Source organism: Pseudophryne corroboree, chromosome 4 (genome assembly GCF_028390025.1).
Source record: "Pseudophryne corroboree isolate aPseCor3 chromosome 4, aPseCor3.hap2, whole genome shotgun sequence".
In the NCBI taxonomy this organism is placed as follows: domain Eukaryota; kingdom Metazoa; phylum Chordata; class Amphibia; order Anura; family Myobatrachidae; genus Pseudophryne; species Pseudophryne corroboree.
This window is the reverse complement of record NC_086447.1, coordinates 729,058,775-729,074,654: the sequence shown is the minus strand read 5'-3', so window position 1 is coordinate 729,074,654 and position 15,880 is coordinate 729,058,775. Positions and strand designations below refer to the sequence as shown.

Here is a 15,880-nt window from a genome sequence, read left to right as displayed (position 1 = left end):
ATACCGACGTTGGGATACCGGCTGTTAGATGGCCGGGGGGCGAGTGCAACAAAGCCCCTTGTGGGTTCGCTGCGCTCACCATGCAGTGGGCTCGGTGGCTTGCTTTGCTCGCCACAGGTTCTATTCCCACTCTACAGGTGTCATGGAGTAATGGGAATAGTCCCTGTTGGTCGGCATGCCGACTGTCAGGATAGTGAGGGTTCAGAATGTAGGTGGCAGTATTGTGACTGCCAGTCACATAACTACATCCCATCATCATATTTCCTTTACTATACAATCACTTCTGAAAACCATTCTGCAGCCTGGCTGGTAAAAGTTAATATTCATTCACCTACGTTTGAAGAAATTAAGGGATGATCAATAGACTCCATAGTGAGATGGATATGACATGATAGATTCAACCAATCACAGCAAGAGCTCGTAACTGTGCACTTTGGTAAAAACACTTTGCAAGTTATACAGTGAGGGGAAGAGTATGTATGCGAAGTAAATACAAAAGCTCAAAAGGGGCCAAAAAAATTCTTCTGAATACTGTCCAGGAGGAGTGTGGACAGCTATTTTTTTTCCATCTTTTACCTTATATGGACTTTGCATAAGGTAAAAACTTTGTTTTTAATTTTTTATGGTTTTTTTATTCAGAAGAATTTTTTTGGCCCCTTTTGGGCTTTTGTATGTACTTTGTTGGTCTTTTGAATATTGTCGTTTGGCCCACTTTCATGTGGAGAGTGGTGTGGAATAAATACAAGTATTTTTTATCTTACCGTGGATTTCTCAAATTTATGGGACTATATATGCCTGATTGGAGGTTATCCAGAGGAGCTATATGACAGAGGATAAAAAGAAACCTTGATGCGCATGGCTAGAACCAGCTAGATTGTGAGTGGGGTACGCTTGTTGGAATTTCTCCATTTTTACTCTATACCAAGAAACTGCTATGTGTATATTACTTCACCCACCTTGTGTAAGTGGGGTACGTCCATTCTAATCTAACACCAGTTTATATACTGGGTTTACTCTCAAAGCCATATATACCACATATAAATAGGGTATGTTCCTATACTGTTGGGTATTATCATATATATATATATATATATATATATATATATATATATATATATATACCTTCATAAGGGGATATCCCCTTTTTTCATGGTACATTTCTCTCAAACATTTGATGAGAGGCTTTTACACATATATATGTTCTGCACTAATTTATTAGTCCAGTCTACACATTTGTTTTTTAAAAATTCTTTTTCACATATTTGGCACTGAATCCTTGGGGGAGATCGAGAAGAAAATTAAAGCCACCTTCACCAGAAAAACCAAGGGAAAGAAACTTTGATACACATGTCATTACTTTCAACCTTGTAAGTAGGGTACGCATTTGGATATACTATTGAAGATAAAGATACCTTTATGAGCTTTCTCTACTCCACAAACTTAGTGAGTGGGGTACGCCAATCTAAACACAGTATAATCGGTGGTCTGGTGGTGGAAAAAAGATCCCTTTATATATATAGCTTCATGTTGAATTGTGTGAGTCGGGGTACACCAACATCACGTTTTATTTATTCATCTGAAGGATATCATATGGTGCATAAAAAAGCGACTTTCTTAAGAAATTAGACTGTTCTACACATATATTATTTTTATTTTTGCATATGATTCACAACACTGGGATACAACACTGGATGAACATTGAAAGAAGAGAAGACATCACCTGGGGATCCATTGAGAGGAACGTATTGTGTAAATTTTAATATACAGTATATGTACATGTAAAGTGTTGGATATTGCGGTATAGCGCCAAGAGCCATATCCTTTCCACCCCTTTTTTTGTATTGTCTATCTGTTGAAAGTGTGGTGACACTTTCAGGAAGGGACGTAGTTCAGGGCAGCTTAAAGGCGCCAATGTAATAGGAGCCCCCCACCTTCTCTTTTTTTCTTCGGTTAAATGTATATACACCAATTCTCAATTTATTCTATTTAATATTATTACAGACAATGGGGTCCACATTTGTTTATAGATTCAGGCTGTACCTAGGCTACAGAACAGAAGTAAAATTATTGTGCAACCTACTCCCAATAAATCTCCTAGTAACCCGGGGCTAGTAATGGTGTTGGGTGTTACTATGTCATGGATCCCTACAATGCGGGCCACACATGCTACAATTTCCAGTATGATCAGCACATGGCTATGACGGCCAATAATAACCTAAGAAACCCCATGTGATCATTTCTGAGCATGCTGAAAAATTACCGCAGATCACCCTTAATGGACCGGAAGAGGGGATGTATTAAATCTTGGAGAGTGATAAAGTACTAGTCAATCAGCTTCTAGCTGACTAGTTGATACTTTACTGAACATTGCTGTGGCACATCTTGGAGAATTGCATTGCTCCCTATATTACAGGCAGTGCTTGCTGGGATGTGCTGCACCACAACAGTAGGAGAGCCACAGACAGCCAGGGTTAGCAGGGCATCCTGCTATTTGTAGTCCCACAGCAGATGGTGCACTACAGGTTAAACATACATGATCCATCATCTACAGTATGTCTCTGCTCTTAAAAGGTGGGTACACACTACGTCGGGCGGTCGGCAGAAGTGCGTACACTGAGCGATATGATAACCGTATCGCTCAGTGACGTCACGCCTTTGCCGGGCCGTGCATGCAGTTTTTGGATGACAGTCCAAATTAAGTTGCATTCACGGCCGACAGTGAGAGTCGTTAACGACCCGCTGGGCCGTGCATTGCTCACTGGTGGCGGCATACACACTGGCCAATATAGTAAACAACGTCGCTCAGGAAGGGTGAAAATGAGGGACTTTCTCAGCAAGTGTGTATGCACATTTAGAAAACCATGTTTTCTATTGATGCAGCAAAACTTAGACTCATATTTTAATAAGTACAGTGACTTGTTTTATGGTGGATTGTCTGGAATATAAAATGGAATATGATACTTTTTGCTTTAATGTATTTGATTTGTTTCACAGTGCCAGCAGCTATGACTACTTTGGGTCTGAACAAGGGGCCAGTCAGGGCAGATAAAGGAATTGCGGGAGCGGAGATCAGCCTATAAACACAGATGAGGCGGCCTGCTCTGCCCAGCATTCGTACTGTGCATCTGGCCCCTGCTGACTTTCACCATGCCTCAGGTAGGTCCCATGTCAATGCTTAGAAGTGAGCAATTGACGGGATCAGATCAGGATCCTGATGGCCAGGATCCCGGCAGTCTAAATACCGATGCCGGGATCCCAGCTCTGTCTAAATACCGATGCCGGGATCCCAGCAGTCTAAATACCGATGCCGGGATCCCAGCGGTCTAAATACCGATGCCGGAATCCCAATACTGCTCAATGCCACCAACGGCGAGGGTTAGGTTTAGGCTGCGGGAAGGGAGGGTTAGGGATAAAGGCTAGGGGAGGAGGGTTAACATACTTACCCGATACCTGTTGAAATTCTAACCATTGGGATGCTGCAGTCAATATTCTGACCAGAGGCGGAACTACCATTGGTGCAGCAGGTGCATTGCACTGGGGCCCCTGAGGACTAAGTGACCAACTACTGCCCAGATCAGCAGTGAGTTTTCCCCTGGCCCCCTTGCAGACCTTTTTGAGCAATGTTGTATAAATAGCCCAGTGCAGAGAGCAGGGTGGGCTCCACTGCCTGAGAGATCTGCCCCTTACCTTAGGAGGCAGGGCTGACCTTGTGTGTGCCACACTGAAAGAGGAGTCCTGTCATCTATCAGCACTGATAATCACAGCCATAACCCTGTCACCCTCTGCCTCCCCCTGCCTTCCACTGCCACCCTCTGCTTCTCTATGTTAACCACTGCCTTCCCCTGCCTTACACTGTCACACTCTGTCTCTCCCTGCCACCCATTGCTGGGTGGCATATAGTGAACTTGGGTTGGGGTGGAGGACGGAGGCCCAAATTATATTTTTACACCTGGGCCCACCACTCACAAGGTTCAACACTGATTTTGACTAACAGCATCCTGAACGCCAGCATATCATCCCCAACACCCCCCCCCCCCTTCATCACTGCAACACAGTGTGGTGTGCATATAATGCAACTGGTTTCATATACTTGCATCTCACAGCTCTGATCACCCATGTGGATAAGATTAGCTGAAGGCTGCATAAGCCTGAGGCCATATAAGAGCCCAATTTTTTGTGATTGGTTGTCTATGATTGAGTAGTTGCTAGGTATTTTATGGTTTTCTGTTGGATTTTCCTATAGGATTATTGGGCTGTCCGTCAAGGTGTTTAGGGGCTGGGTTTAGGATAGTAAATAATCCAAAGTCATGTGCCTCAGACTTCCTCTTGCCATTTTGAATGGCCCAGGAAGGCTGAGTACTTGTCCAGTTTTGATATTGGCCTTGTTTGTGTGCTGTTCTGATTTCTTATTAGTTATTGTCACAGTATTCATTATATCTCCCTCCCTAACCTTTCCTCCTGCTCTTTGCTGTGCCCTGCTTTGTGCTGTCTCCCCCTCCTCCATCATGCCACGTCCCCGCAGGTCCACTCCCCCCTCCCGTTGCCTCTTAGAGGTCGCGGGTACCCAGCGCCCGCGATCACGGAGCGCAGCTCCCCGTGTGTTGCTCCCCGCGTCTGAGGTCTTGCGGCGGGGTCGGGCCGCTGTGCCCAGCGCCCCTGGTAGTGCTACTTGTGTGGCCAGCGGGCGCGCTACCCCGGCCGCCGCGGGTAGTGTCTCGGCCGAGCCGCAGTCGTGGGCATCCCCGGCGACCTTGGTTCGCCTGGCGGCTCCCTCGCCCGGCGCGGCGGCTTCTAGCGGATCCTCCTTTTCCCCCCACCGGCGGCTCTGGCCAGCGGCGCGGGCGCCCATGTGGTGCCTGGCGTCCGCGGACGGGCTGCGGGTGGTGAGGGGGAGCGGCGGCTACAAGGGGGTATTATCTCTGTGGGGCAGCAGGGGTCTCCTGTGCCCCCAGTGCCTTCGGCCAGGGCTGATGCTGATGGGCTCCCCTCTGTGGGGGGGCTCTTTTCGCCCGCCTATACTGTGGGAAGTGGGGATGGTGGGGCAGGTCCAGGTTTTTTAAGGGGGGTTGTGACTCCACGGGGTGCCGCGTCGGAGGCCCCGCGGGCGGCTCTGGCGCTGGGATTCCCTGCTGGGGTGCTCTCGGCGGGGGCGCTGCTGCATGGATCCCGGTCACCCGCCGGGTCTCTGCGCTCGTCGGCGTCCCCTTTCGTTGGGCTCCATGCGCAACCTTCCGGCCCAGTTGGCACGGTGCAGATGGTGGCGACTCAGTCGTCCGTTGCTGCTGCGTTCCACCTTCATGGCCCTCCTCAGTCGTTTGCTGCGTCCGACGGGTTGACCGGGGGTCAGTTTTTCCCCGGTGGCCTTGCCTGGCTAGTTGCGCAGGCGTTTCCCGCATCCTCTGGGGCGCCTTACACAGGTCTCCCAGTTTCCTCTGCCCCGCAATTTTCTCCGTATTTCTCGAGTTCGGCCGCTGGGGTCCAGCCCACATGGTCAGTCGGCGGCCCTTGGGTTGCGATTTCCCCCCCTCCAGCTTTTGCGGGCTCGTATCTCGGGTCCTCTCCTGCTGTGGCGACCCCGTTTGCCCAGTTTTGGCAGTCATCCCCCGCTCCTGCTCCATTCCCTCCTGTTTTGTCGGGGTTTCCCTGGTCGGCTGGGTGTCTTCCCCCGCCCGCGTGGCTTCCTGCCTACACCATTAGTGGCGCGCACGTGGTCGGGGCTACCTCCCCCCCCCGACGGTTTGTCCTCCTCCGTGGGGTGCCCTCCCCCTGCCGCTGCCCCCTGGCCCCCCTCCACTGAGCGAATGTGCTTTGCCCCCGCTCCCGCTTGTTCCCTCCATTTCTGTTGATGCGCAGGTTTCTCCTGCACCTGTTGTCCCTTCTGTTTCCTCCGCTCAAGTGATGGCGAGTCCGGGGGCATTGGGGACTTCGTAGCGGAGGGGTCGGAGGTCGAGGAGAGCGATGGCTGCGACACCGACAGGAGACGTTCTGCCCCGACCGGTGGCAGGTGAAGCGACTGACGCAGTTCCGGGTCCTTCAGGCGCTGGTGAGCATGCTATTCCTTCTCCCTGTTCTTCTAGCACTTCTTCTACCTCTTCTAGTAGTGTTTCTTCAGGTTCTCCTCGGCGTAAACTGGCTAGGCTCATTGCGCGGCGTGTGGCTAAGGAATCTAGGAAGGCGGCTGCACCGGCGGCTTCGGTTCCCTCTGATCCCCCTCGTTTTACGGAAATGGTGCATTGCACCAATACGGCCGTTAGTCGGGGGGTTCGCAAGCGGATGAGGTAGAAAATCAGGAAGGGGAAGTATGTCGACATTTTCACCCTTACGGATGAGATGTGGCAGGCTTTTGACGCGGCCAAGAAAACGGGGGGCATGGGGGAGAATGCTTTCCATAATTTTCATCAGTGGTTACGGGGTTTCTTGGTTTTCACGGCTTGTTACACCGAATCGCGGCCTGCAGAGTATCCCAACTTGGTTAAATACCTGTTTCTGGTGCATGACATGTACTTGAAATCCAAAGGCTACGCTTGGCTGGATTACGACGAGAAATTCCGTCGTAATCAGGATGTTAATGCCATTTTGCCCGCGGGTTTCAAAGACGTGGAAGTATGGGTGGAGGTCACCCAGCAGGTTAAGCCCCCCGGGAGGTCTCGGGTAAGAAGCCTCTTGCGGTTGGCACTTCCAGTTCACGCTCCTTAGGAAAGGGTAGGTGTTTCGCTTACAATGAGGGTAAGTGCGCCAGAGGCGTGAATTGTCATTTTTGCCACTCATGCAAGGTATGTGGGGCTGGTCACCCATCCAAGGATTGCCCCTCGGCCGCGAGCGGTAAGCCCTCTGCTCTGGCTGAGGCCGCGGGAGGTGGTAAGTAAGGCTCATTCCCCTGTTCGGGTTCCTGAACTGCGGCGCTGGCTTGGTTTGTACCCCCGTCAGGTCGGCCGCGCGGTTCCTCTTGGAGGGTTTTAGTCACGGTTTCCGCCTGCCCATTTTGAATTCGGTGCATGTAGTGGCGCGCCGGAATTTGAAGTCGGCTCGCGAGTTCCCGCATGAGGTTCGGCGGAAGGTGGACGCGGAGATCGGCTTGGGGCGCATGTGTGGGCCCTACGCCGTTCCCCCTCTTCCAGCCTTGTGCATCTCCCCCATTGGGGTGGTGCCCAAGAAGGCCACGGATAAGTTCCGCCTGATTCAGCACTTGTCGCATCCTCATGGTGGTTCAGTTAATGACTCCATTCCCGAGGCCGTGTGCAGAGTGCGTTATCAGTCTTTTGACGAGGCTCTGCGCTTGGTTCGGGACTATGGTCCGGGTGCCCTGTTGGAAAAATTAGACGTGGAGTCGGCTTTTCGGCTCCTTCCCCTGCACCCTGATTCCCTTCGGTTTCTGGGTTTCAAACTGGGAGCCGAGTTTTACATGGATAGGTGTCTTCCCATGGGCTGTTCGGTGTCCTGCGCCTATTTTGAGAGATTTAGCACTTTTTTGCATTGGTGCATCCAGGCCGCCTCCGGTCACCCCGGGGTTGCTCATTACCTGGACGATTTTCTCTTTATGGGTCCGGGAGGCAGTTTGGTCTGGGGCGATATTTTGGCGTTGCCAGGTCCTTGTTTGAGGGTTTGGGGGTTTCCGTTGCGCCAGACAAGTGCGAGGGCCCCACTAGTTGTCTGAGCTATCTGGGGATTGAGATAGACACCGTTGCGGGTTGCTGTCGCCTCCCCGCTGATAAAGTGTGGAAGCTTTTAGGGTTGATTGACAACTGTTTGGGGAAGTGCAGGGTGCAGCTTAAGCAGGTGCAGTCGTTGCTTGGCTCCTTCAACTTTGCGTGCAGGATTATTCCCATGGGTAGGGTTTTCTGCCGGAAACTTGAACGAGCCACTGCGGGGACGGTCAGGCAGCATCACACGGTGTACCTCTCCCGCGAGATCAGGGATGATTTGCAGGTTTGGTCCTCTTTCCTGGTGTCCTTCAACAGAGAGGTTTTGTGGCCTCCCCCTCGTTGTTCCAACCAATGTCTCCAGTTCACAGATGCCTCGGGCAGTCACGGCTTTGGGGCCTTTTTTGCCGGTTCCTGGTGCGCTGCTGCCTGGCCACCTTCTTGGGTCACGCGGGGTTTTACTAGGAACATCTTGTTGCTGGAATTGTTTCCGATCATTGTTGCCCTGGAATTGTGGGCCTGTCAGTTTTCGAATCGGGACATTTCATTCCATTGCGACAACTTGGGGGTGGCGCACGCTATTAATAATCAGCGTACTTCTTCTCCCCAGGCTTTGCGGCTGTTGCGACATCTTGTGCTTGTCTGCTTGCGGCGCAGTATTAATTTTAGGGCCACGTTCCCGGAACCAACAACGGGATTGCGGATGCTTTGTCTCGGTTTCAGTTTGATAAGTTCCGTGAGTTGGTTCCGGGAGTGGTGGCGGAGGGTTTATCGTGCCCGCCTTCTGTCTGTCAGATTGTCGAGTCGGGTTAGCTGTTCTGGCCAGGTATGCGTTTGCTCCTTCCACGCTTAGGGCGTATGATGCGGCCTGGCATGATTGGTCGGCTTTTCAAAGTAGGTACGGTATGGCAGGTGAGTCCCCGGTAGACGTTTTGATGGCTTTTGTTTGGAAGCATTATCAAGGGGGTAAGTCCAAAGCGGCCATGTCTTCTGCCCTTGCGGGCATTTCTTTTCACTCTCAGCTCCGCGGGATGACGGACCCCACTGGGTCTTTTATCCTTTCCAGAGCACTTAAGGGATGGGCTAGGGTGCGACCCGCGGCTGCGGACTCCCGTAGGCCCGTGACTTTACAGATTCTAACGGAGTTGCTGGGTGTGCGGCCTCAAATCGCGGACTCAGAGTTCGAGGTGGCTCTTTTTAGGTTTGCTTTTGCTTTAGCTTTCTTTGGGGCTTTCAGGGTGAACGAGGGTGATCCTGCAGGCGTCATCCTGGGATGACGCCTGCAGGATGGCCTGTTGCTCTGTAGGATTGTGCAGTCCCAGACAGATCAAACAGGTCGGGGTTGCTGGGTGTCCTTGGAGGCCTGGGAGGATGCGGGTGTCTGCCCGCAGCGGGCAGACACCCCCGGATGCCTCATCCGGAAATACTCCTGCGCCAGGCGCAGCGCCTGGCGCAGGAGTATTTCCGGTTGAGGCCTCCGGGGGGCGACCAGTTGCTAGTGCACGCGCACGGTGGTCCTCTTACTAAGTTCCAATTTGCTTCGGTGTTTAAGAAATGTTTGGAGTCCTTGGGTTTGCGCTCTGCGGATTTCGGTACCCATTCCTTTCGGATTGGGGCAACTACCCATGCATCAGCTACGGGCTCCTCCCCGGCGGCTATTCGGGAGCTGGGCCGTTGGAAGTCCGCCTCTTGTAGGTCTTATGTTCGTTTGGATAAAGTTTAAGTGCGCCTGTAACCCAAAAACTTGTTTACCCGTCGGTTTTTGAATGAGTAGCGTTCAGAAATCGAGGGTGTGAAGTGAATTTTTACATTTTCCTCCAAGGGGTCCTAATTTCAATTGGCTATACTCTAAGGTCCACGGGAGGTTTTTTGAGTTTTCTCCTTCACTTGGGTTATCTCTGTTTCTTGTCATTTGTTTTCTATGTATTGTATTTCAGTGTTTCTGATGTTAGGATGTTCTTCTTTTTCAGCCGTCGTCGATTTTGGGGAACAGGTGTGGCTGGTTGGCCACTCTTACATTTTTTGGGCGGCAAGGCATCCCATGGCACTTAGGTCGGCTGATGTTTTTAGTTCCCGGGTGTTTCGTTGGTTAGGTGTACGTGGTCTGCTTTGGGGTGATTTGTTGCAGCTCCTTTTTCACCGTGAGCGCCGTTGGGGTTGCCCCAACTGTATTGTCCTGCATTTGTGCGGTAAGGATTTGGGTCGAGTTAAAGGCATCAACCTTATTTTGTCTATTACGGCTGATTTGGTGGCGATTCGTTGTCACCGGCCGGGAGTCCGTATTGTGTGGTCGGAAATAGTCTGCGTTTTCATTGGAGGGGGGCGGTGCGTTTCTCGGCTCTTGAGAAGGCCCGCAAGAAGGTGAATTCGGTAGTGTCGCTGTTTGTTAGGGCTTTAGGTGGAGTGGCTGTTAGGCATCCTTTGCTTGTGCTGCATAATCGGCAGTTCTACAAGGAGGATGGGGTTCACCTTTCTCCGGCCAGAGTTCAGGTTTTCCTAGATGATGTTTTTGGTCCTTTTTGTTAGGGGTCTTTTGTTTTTTTCTTTGTTTTGTTGTTTGGATGGCAGTGGCGGTTTGTTAAACCTTTGTGGTGGGAAGTCGCTACCAACCAGCAGTCAGATAGGCATAAGTGGTCATTGTGGGGCACCCTCTTTAGAAGGACGGAAGGTGTGTCCTTCCCTTGCGGGTGGACATTTAGATGTTCCCCTGCGGGAACAGAACGTTTGCCAGAGATCAGAGTGGTGAGGCCAGCACAATGCGGGTTATGCAGGTAGGAGGTAATGCGGGTTATGCAGGTAGGAGGTGTTGTTGGTTAGTCCCCTCCTTGGTTTTTGGATTTCATCTAGGTGACTGGAGCTGGTGTCTGGTAGCGGCTTTTCCTTTGCCATCCTCCAATCTAAAATTAATTTCACAATCTAAAATTAATTTCAATTACAATTATAGTTTAAAGAGTTGGTCAGCGATCAATAAATATCGTCTGACCTTTAACTCCAGCTACCGTGTCCGTGTCTTTATTTTAGTGTTTGTCATTTATTTTAGTGGTAAAATAGCTTAAAGAAGTGTTTATGTTAATCGCAATAAAATTATGGGCGCCTTAGATTAGCTGAAGGCTGCATAAGCCTGAGGCCATATAAGAGCCCAATTTTTTGTGATTGGTTGTCTATGACTAAGCAGTTGCTAGGTAGTTTATGGTTTTCTGTTGGATTTTCCTATAGGATTATTGGCCTGTCCATCAAGGTGCTTAGGGCTGTGTTTAGGGTAATATATAATCCAAAGTCATGTGCCTCAAACTTCCTCTTGCCATTTTGAATGCCCTCCCGCCCTCCCTGATTCTTTTTCCTTTGTTCTTGTCCTCTCCAGTTGGCTCTTGACAGCCAGATTGGCGGGAAGTCGATACCAACCAGCAGTCAGATAGGCATAAGTGGTCATTGTGGGGCACCCTCTTTAGAAGGACGGCAGGTGTGTCCTTCCTTTGCGGGTGGACATTTAGACATTCCCCTGCGGGAACAGAACATTTGCCAGAGATAAGAGTGGTGAGGCCAGCACAATGCGGGTTATGCAGGTAGGAGGCGGTGTTGTTGGTTAGTCCCCTCCTTGGATTTTGGATTTCATCTAAGTGACTGGAGCTGGTGTCTGGTAGCGGCTTTTCCTTTGCCATCCTCCAATCTAAAATTAATTTTACAATCTAAAATTAATTTCAATTACAATTACAGTTTAAAGAGTTGGTCAGCGATCAATAAATATCGTCTGACCTTTAACTCCAGCTACCGTGTCCGTGTTTTTATTTTAGTGTGTGTCGTTTATCTTAGTGGTAAGCTAGCTTAAAGAAGTGTTTATGTTAATAGCAATAAAATTATGGGCGCCTTATATGCTATACCTAAGGGAGGGGTGTAGTACGGCTGACCGGCGGTCTCCTGACCGCCTGTCAGCTTACCGACGCCAGGATTCCGGCAGCATACCGATGCCGGGATCCCGGCGGGGAGGGGCGAGTGCAGCAAGCTCCTTGCGGGCTCGCTGCGCTCGCCACGCTGCGGTCTCCACGGGTTCTATTCCCACTCTATGCGTGTCGTGGACACCCACGAGTGGAAATAGTCCCTGTTGGTCGGCATGCCGACCATTGGGACAGTGACCCGTCGGGCTGGTGGAGGAGGTCATGTGACTGTCGGTCAGCTGACCGGCGGTCACATGAATACCACCCCTAAGGGAGGCCCCAACAGTGACAGAAATGAGCCACCCTTGAATCTGCACTGCCAGGGTGCTTTAACAAGACCATAGTAGCTCTCAGCAGGCATGACGTTATAGCAGGAAGGAGAACAGACAAGATTTAAATTACCCATGCTCCTCTGCTCCTCAACTTGTTCCCAGTTTCCCCATCTAGCATGGAAAGGAAATACATAGAGCTTTGCAAAGTGAGAGATATGCTGGGCATAAATGATGCTGGATTTTTTATACTATATTTTCTTCTCAGCTTGGAATCAGCCAATCAGCTTGGAAACAAGTGCTGACCTAAACAAACCAGCGTGCCACCTTACTCTCCCCAGCATCCAGACTGTGACCCGGTACACTACTAGCTTTCATCACCCCTCAGGTAGGTCCCATATCAAAGATTTGAATTGATGAAGATACACATGTAATCATGCTCTCACTGTGTGGTGCACATTTAATGCAAGGAGTTTGGGAAATTACGACTGCATCATTGTGTCTGCTTTATGTACAGCATGTCCCGTGCCTGTTACCTATCCAGAATGCTCTGAAGGGGACTCAAACCTATGGAATGGCAGCCCAGGATCTCATCCTATGCCCAATCCAGAACAAGGGTTGATAGAGGCTCTGAAGTGCCTTAATCACAAGGACTGGTGAGCGGTCTCATATATGATATGATGTTTAGAAGGGTCATAGCCAGACCTTTGTGGGCCCCATAGCAACATTTTGTAGGGGCCCATGTCCAATTGTTTCTAGAAAGACCCCTCCCCGTAGCAGTTGTGAATTGTATTCCCAACAAGAGTGCCCTAGTTCATTTTCTGAACCATAGTAGTGCCCTAGTTCACATTATGTCACATTGTAGGGCTGCCAGGACACATTATCCAACACAGTACCCCCAATTCACATCATTACATACAGTGTCCCTAGTTCATATGGTGCCACATAACAGTGCCCCACTTCATGTTATGTAACATTACAATGCCATCCAGTTAATTTTATACAACAATACAATGAACAGGTCGAGGGGCATAACTAGATATACTTACTGTATATCTATTTCTATGATATAAGTTTGTAAGGGCCCCATGTATCTACCAATAGTTAAAAATGTATATAACACGTGTAACAGTGACAGGGAAGGTGGGCCCCTCACAGTTCTGGGCCCCATAGCAGCTGCACTACCTGCACCTATAGTAGCTACGCACTTAATGTTTAGTCTCCTTATCATATTCTTATAGAAGAGACATGTGCTGAGCTTCAGTGCTGCTAAATTAACTGATTTATTTACATGACACCTCAGCGACTTCTCCCCAACACACAATGGGACACATTTTTTGTGGCGATCATTTACTGGGATCTAGTAACCTCATTAAAGGGACTATTTGGGTTGGTGATGAAATGCCGGCAGGTGGGATGTTATTATTATGTGTGTGTCTGCCGCTGTAACTGCATACAAAATGGTACTTTACAGTATTTCTAGGAAGACACTGTAACATACCATTTCGTATGCAGATACAGCAGTGGTCACACACAGAAAATAGGCATGCCGCATATCATTTTAAGCAGCTTAATCTACTTGTGCCTCCTATTCATTTACTTTTGCGAATAAGACACGTTTTAATAGAAAAATTTGCACATAAAAACACTCAGTGCTACATAGCCATTTTTAGTTTACATTATCTGTACTAATGTTCTACTTTTAATGATTGTGTGATCTAAAGGGAGAAGAAGCAAAAGGGTGAGTTCCCTGGCTTCCTGGCACCCTAATGTCCTCATCTCAAAAATCCATGTGATATGTTTAGCAGTTACCAGAGAGGTAAGTTGTTTAGTGCAAGCCATATTATATGGGAAAGCTGTCTTACTAGAGCAATGTGTACCTGGACAATATTCTGATGACAGGCCGACATCTCATGCTGCCCATACACATCAGAACAATGTAATGAAGGCAGAATGACATCTAATTCTGTCCATCATTACATTGCACTGCACCACATGCAATATCATCCAGTTGGCCATGCAGCGCAGCTGACAGGACAATATCGCATGTGGCCACAGGAGTGTGCAGATTGGGAGTACACACAGAATGATCCACCCGATATGTCACTCCCATTCAGCTGGAAATGACATATCAAGCCAAGATCGCTCTGGTGTGTGCCCGGCTTTATACTGTGCATCCTATACATAGACTGGTTGCCCTTCCTAGAATCCTGGGCTGGAGGGACGTCCACAAACCACACAGGACATTCATTCTTAATGAGATAATTTGAGTAATCAATAATTATAAATTAACTAATTAGACCACAAAGGTAGTAGGGAGTATCCTGGCATAGATCTGTTACAGTACTGCCCTCTGTTATGACGCCAGCCCTGTAATTACGGGATGGTAAAGTGTATGACTTATCAAATGGGAGTAAGCAAATACAAAGGTCCATAGTTAGAGGCGCAAATAAAATAGAATAAACCACCTTGGCCAGAGCAAATGACCACTACTGCCATGTTTAAATGGATTATCCTCCTTTTGATGACTTATTAATGTATTGTTTATTGCCTGATAATATGAATGCATGTTGGAAAACACAGAAAGAAGCTTAACTAACAATAACAAAAATGTAACTAATGTAATAAATGTTGCAATTGGGCATATGGAAGAATATAAACTAAAGTTTTCTGAAGTCCCTCTAAGTGATGTGAAACTATAAAATCACAATGGAAAAAACTGCTTTGTTCCTCGTCAGGTCAGCAATCTGCGGTCCAAAGTTGCTTGCCAGGCCATTCAGACACTCTGTGACCTCTTCAGGGTCCTGAAGAGAGACATGGACCAAGAGGTAGAAGATATCACCCAGGTTCTGCTGCAGAAGATCGGTGTCTGCAACAGCTTCCTAAAGGAAGAATCGGACAAATGTCTCTCAGTTATGGTGGCATTTGTCAGCCCGGCCAAGGCCATGTCAGCACTAATTGCTGTGGGCAGTAGGTATGTAGTAGTTTATCAAGCCCATTACCTGGTAATGACTTTTATTGGATCAGATAGCAGAAATGGACTGTAACATATCGCAGCCAGTAATTCTTGTAATTAGTTCAGCTTGCGTTTCAGCAGTCTCTGTTGGGCATGGGTGGGGGGTCAGAGATTCATACAGTATATAGAATAAACCTAGATTGATTTTTTACTTTGGAGCTAACAAATAGAAGACGTAAATTCTGCCCTTTCTTATCCTGGTACAGTTTTAAAGAACATTTAATATTATTTATATAGGTATTTTGCCATTTTGCCGTTATCATGCTTTCCTGTTCTGATTGTACACCCAGATGGGCAGAGATGTAGAACAATAGACAATTTCTCTTAAAGAACATGCAACATCAGCCGCATCACTTTGCAAGTTACAGCCTTTTATAGCTTGCTTCATAATGCATATAGCACAAGGAACACACAGTAAGAAATTTGTCTGTCAGCTTGCTCAGGTTCCATTATGCTTATCTGTGTCATTCTCCCATTCTCCCTGCAGTCATCGCAACAGCTCCATCAGAAAGCACATGGCAAAACATCTGCTGGCAGTGGTGGAACAGCTTGGTGCACACAAGCTTTTGTCCGGACCCAGGGAGAGGACAGACACTTTCCTCCAGACCCTGGTAAAGCTGGTGCACGATGGACAACAAGTCACCAGATAACCTCAATTTGTATAATGACTGTGAGGTTGCAGGTGGTATGGGGGAAATGAAGAGAGGGATTCTACTCCTGATGGCCGTCATAATACCTTAGAAAAGAAATTATAAAAAAGGCCATTATATATCTTAGGTTGGAGGTAGTACTTGCACACATTTGACCACCCTCACCCCTCACAGTCTCCAGACACAGGAGAATATAGAGAAAATCTGCTTAGAACAGGAATCAGGAATATATGGAGGGTGAAACCTCCCCTAAGGATCAGCCAGAGTTGCATCTTCATTTCTTAAATCTCAAAAACCTGAATCTTTTCTACCTCACCCAGACTATAGTAGCAGCGTTTTCTCCTAGTAGATAGGTGACGCCATGGTATCCAAA

General features: G+C 48.5%; 1 protein-coding gene across 2 annotated transcripts; it reads left to right on the top strand.

Moving 5' to 3' along the window:
• The first annotated feature begins 1,157 nt into the window (after positions 1-1,157).
• On the top strand, positions 1,158-14,809 carry LOC134910250 (TOG array regulator of axonemal microtubules protein 2-like). Of its 2 annotated transcripts, XM_063918074.1 has the most exons (7): positions 1,158-2,571; positions 2,995-3,156; positions 5,897-6,043; positions 12,110-12,229; positions 12,359-12,497; positions 13,566-13,660; positions 14,580-14,809. In XM_063918074.1, the coding sequence occupies exons 3-6, from the start codon at positions 5,959-5,961 to the stop codon at positions 13,609-13,611; spliced, it is 390 nt and encodes a 129-aa protein (XP_063774144.1). In that variant the 5' UTR covers positions 1,158-2,571; positions 2,995-3,156; positions 5,897-5,958; the 3' UTR covers positions 13,612-13,660; positions 14,580-14,809. The 2 variants fall into 2 exon arrangements, with proteins under 2 accessions (XP_063774144.1, XP_063774145.1); XM_063918075.1 differs by lacking the exon at positions 5,897-6,043.
• The last annotated feature ends 1,071 nt before the right edge of the window (positions 14,810-15,880 follow it).

Bases quoted from the DNA above. Each gene is read 5' to 3' on its own strand.
- LOC134910250 (XM_063918074.1), top strand. From the start codon at position 5,959: ATGGCTGCGACACCGACAGGAGACGTTCTGCCCCGACCGGTGGCAGGT. The intron at 6,044-12,109 runs GTGAGCATGCTA...TTTTCTTCTCAG, and splicing joins TCCGGGTCCTTCAGGCGCTG to CTTGGAATCAGCCAATCAGC. The intron at 12,498-13,565 runs GTGAGCGGTCTC...TGTGATCTAAAG, and splicing joins TGCCTTAATCACAAGGACTG to GGAGAAGAAGCAAAAGGGTG.